General features: G+C 40.9%; 1 protein-coding gene across 3 annotated transcripts; it reads right to left on the bottom strand.

Annotated features, from left to right (window-relative positions):
* Positions 1–295: 295 nt before the first annotated feature.
* LOC110333738 (protein CTLA-2-beta) lies at positions 296–2,230 on the bottom strand. Of its 3 annotated transcripts, none has more exons than XM_029547456.1 (5): positions 2,121–2,162; positions 1,588–1,717; positions 1,177–1,299; positions 960–1,082; positions 296–665 (listed from the first exon to the last, which is right to left on the bottom strand). In XM_029547456.1, exons 2-5 carry the CDS (start codon positions 1,672–1,674, stop codon positions 657–659), a joined length of 342 nt encoding a protein of 113 aa, XP_029403316.1. In that variant the 5' UTR covers positions 1,675–1,717; positions 2,121–2,162; the 3' UTR covers positions 296–656. The 3 variants fall into 3 exon arrangements, with proteins under 3 accessions (XP_029403316.1, XP_029403315.1, XP_029403317.1); XM_029547455.1 differs by having other exon boundaries at positions 2,100–2,142; XM_029547457.1 differs by having other exon boundaries at positions 296–1,082; positions 1,588–1,705; positions 2,121–2,230.
* Positions 2,231–3,834: the final 1,604 nt, after the last annotated feature.

Consider the following 3,834-nt stretch of genomic DNA (forward strand, 5'->3'; position numbering starts at 1 on the left):
TAAAATGAGATTCATGGCTGAGGAACAGAGTAGAAGGACGGTAGGAGACACCTCTGTACTAAACTACTTTCCAGTTGCCAGTGATACTTTGTGAATTCGTGGGAATTAATGATTGGGATTCACAGAATATTAAATATAGGTTTTCAAAACCTATATTTGAAACAAGCTCAATCCAAGAGACAAACCTGCTTTCATAATGAGAGAGCCATGCACTCTTTCTTTTAGAGCACCATGCAACAGGCAGTTATACCTCTAAGCAGAACTGTGTGTCTGTACACATAAACAAAACCAGAAAGAAGCAGAATACTCATTTAATATCTAGCTTTAATTTTAAGATATCATGACATATATTCATCTTATTAAAGTGAAAATTAAAGATCCTTGTGAGAATCATTTAAGTAGCTACAGAGCTAAAAATTGGCAATATTTTCTCAGTATGAATGTGCCTCAGAGTTCACACCACAGTGTTGATCTTACATGAATTCAGTGTTGTACATCACACAGTACATGCTGGACACTGTGATGGGCTGCTTCCTGCTTTTGAGCCTCTCCAGCGTCATTCCTCTCACACAAGGAGGCAGAAGACTCCCAAGGCAATGGCAGAGTACTTGCTTCATCCCTAGTCTATGCTATTGTTACCAGTCAAGCCACAACTGTTACTCTGGCTGGAATAAAATCACACATCATATTAATTAGAATGACTACAGTACAGTGGCTTTGTCACATCACCCACCCTGGAACATATTGCCTTCATATTCACCATGTTCAATGCCAAAATACAGTACATCAATCAGGAAGAAAAGGTTGTCAGCCATAACACAGTAAAAACTCTCCCCACACTCCAAAGAGCTGAACACTTAGTCAAACAGTGAACTGCATGTTGTTTCACACCTAAAGCACTTCAGTTCCTTCTCAGCTTTCTGTGGGCAGTTGAGGGTGGGGGTGTGACTCTGTCATACCTGATCCCTCCCAGGTGTCAGGTAGCTGTTCTTTCCCAAATCCTCAGGTTCAGGCCAATCATGAGCCATTTCTCCTCTACACATTGAGCTTCCACAGCAATTTGTACTGAATTCTTCTAGAGTCTTCATAAAAAAGCAAATAATACATTAAAACCAAGAGGCTAACTGTAAGGAAAGGAAGTGAAGAAACAGAATTAACAATCAGTGTCTCACTCACCAAGTCACTAAATTGATTCAGGCCCATGTAGAAGCTGGTCTTGCCCTGCTCATAGTCTGCATTGTGTGCCTCAATTTTCTTCTTACTCTCCTCCCACACTAGTCTTCTATATCTTTCTTCATCCTGAAAATGAGTACAACAGATGGCATTTCTCATCTTAACACAACACACAGGCTGAGGAAATGGTGTGTAGAGACAGAGGAGCCACAGCATGTGGTGTCATGACACTGTTGTCAGCCATTCTCCTCACCCAGAGGGTCATCAAAGCTGTCCACCTTGGATTCATAATGAGTGTCTTTAGGCAAGTCCTTAGTGATGGCTTGTCTTTATGGCCATATTTATGCCCACAGACTCCCAAGAGCAAGAGTGCTTCTTTCTGAGATCCCTCTAGACTGTGCCCATTTTACCAACCAGACTGTAGGTTTTTGCAAATTTCTTCTTCCATTCTTTCCACTCATTATCCAAACTTGGATCAGGGGATGGAGCAGCTGAGGTCATTCCCAATCAGAGGATGAGCAGGAAGACAGCACTATTTGGGTTCCTGACACATAGACAATGAGTTGTTGTCCAATACTATGGTCAGCCCCAAAAGATAAACACAAGTAATGTTATACACACTGTCTAAGCTCTATTTAGCAATATATATGTATGTGCATGTATGTATGTAATCACAATGAGTGAAAAAAGAGGACGGAATTTAAAACATATCAGGAAGGGCATGTCTGAGAATGTGAGGCAGCAAAAGGAGGAGAGCAAAGATGCAATCCTATTATTATCATAAAAATTTAAGAGACAGACAAACAAGAAAACAAAGCAAGCAAAACAGCAAATAAAACCTACAAAACAGGAGATGTCTCAGGTAGCCAGAGCAGACTGTCAGGAAGTTTGTTGAAAATAAGTTAGCAGGTAGGGGGCCTCTGTACCTTGCTTTTCTCTGCTCTCACCTGAAGTGCTGCAGCTTCTGTTCACAGATAGAAACCAGAGCTATGTTGTCCAGGCCCTCTTAAGGGCAACTGACAGAAGTGGGTGGTGCATGAGGAGAGCAGCCTGTGGCTCCACCTTTTCCTGCCTGGAGCATTGACTAGCTCTTTCTGAAGCCTCGGCCTGGCCCACAGAGCAGAAGTCACAAGCCAGATCCACTAGTGAGCTAAGTATTAGAGACAGGAAAACATCTAGTGACTGACCAGACCCAAGGGACAGGCTGAGTCATACAGGAATGATGTGACTTTTCTGAGAATGCCAACACTCACAGGATGTCTGGTTTTCTAGAGTTAATAATTGTTAGAGAACATAGTTATGGTAGGATAAAGTCAGTGGGGAGAGCTAGAGTGCTAGAGTGCTAGAGGAGTGTCTCACAGTTCTATGTCTATAGAGAGAGCAGCAAGCAGTGTGTACCTGTCTGTGTTTGTCTTGCTGGAAACAAGCAAGCATATGACACGCAGAAGTACCTTCAGAGAGGATGAAATAACCCTATAAACAGAGTAGTCTGAAACACTTATCACTTCCCCTGAACATCAGTGTCTCAGCTCAGGGATTCCCAGTGTTTGTGAAAAGTCCTAGAGTTGTCTGAACCCAACAACCGATGCCTGATACACACAAAGCTTTGTGGCCTGCAGGGTTTGATGGGACAACTGCAGGGTTTGACTGAACATGAGGCAATTGCTGTGTGGATTTCTCTATTACTTTAACAAGCATAGCTGGGCCTATGATTACAAAGCAGATTTAACAAAAGTTAGAAAAGACTACAGTGGCTTTGCCTGAGAAAAGACAGAGGATATAAGTTTCTACTTGTTTCTCTTTTGATATAACACATGAAAGGGTAAATCAGTAGATGCATGGCCATTTTCCTCCAGAGTTGTACCAAGTTCTTGTCGGTCTGATAATTGAGATTTGAAGATTATTGGATGTGTATTACAGGCAGAATTGGATGGATAGATAATACTTTTCTGCTATGTTTTGTAGTATTTGATAATAATTTAATAATAAATACTATTCATTATTCTCACATTAATGATTGTATACTTATTAGAATATATCATAAAACTCAGGAATACTGTGAGAAAAAAACTTTTTCCTAGAAAAGAACTCAATAATTGGTTATTCGATAGAAAAAGCCAGATTTGAAAACATATACAATTACCATTATACTGACTTTAGCACCTTGCTTTTACATACTTTGGAATACATGAAACAGCAATTAATTTAAAAAAAAAAGAGGCAGTGAATTGGGGAGAGAGAAAGAAGAGGTATGTGGGAGGGTTTATGGGGAGGAAAAGAAATGGGCAAACGATGCAATTAGAATCTCATAAAATGAACTAGAAGAGGTTTGCTGCGCAGGTGCAGTGGTGCTTAACAGAATGAGGAGCCACCACTTTGCACTGAAATTTTGCAAACAATTTTTAACCTATCAAGTTCCTGTGAATTAAAATCACTGGATATCAGACATTTTCATATAGATCATTGTTAAGAGTGTGCACCTAAAACCCTGGAAACATCCGGGAATCCATCCCATGATCAGCCACCAAACCTAGACACTAATGCACATGCCAGCAAGATTCTGCTGAAGGGACCCTGATATTGCGGTCTCTTGTGAGGCTATGCCAGTGCCTGGCAAACACAGAAGTGGATGCTCACAGCCAGCTATTGGATGGAACACAG

Source organism: Mus pahari, chromosome 16 (genome assembly GCF_900095145.1).
Source record: "Mus pahari chromosome 16, PAHARI_EIJ_v1.1, whole genome shotgun sequence".
In the NCBI taxonomy this organism is placed as follows: Eukaryota; Metazoa; Chordata; class Mammalia; order Rodentia; family Muridae; genus Mus; species Mus pahari.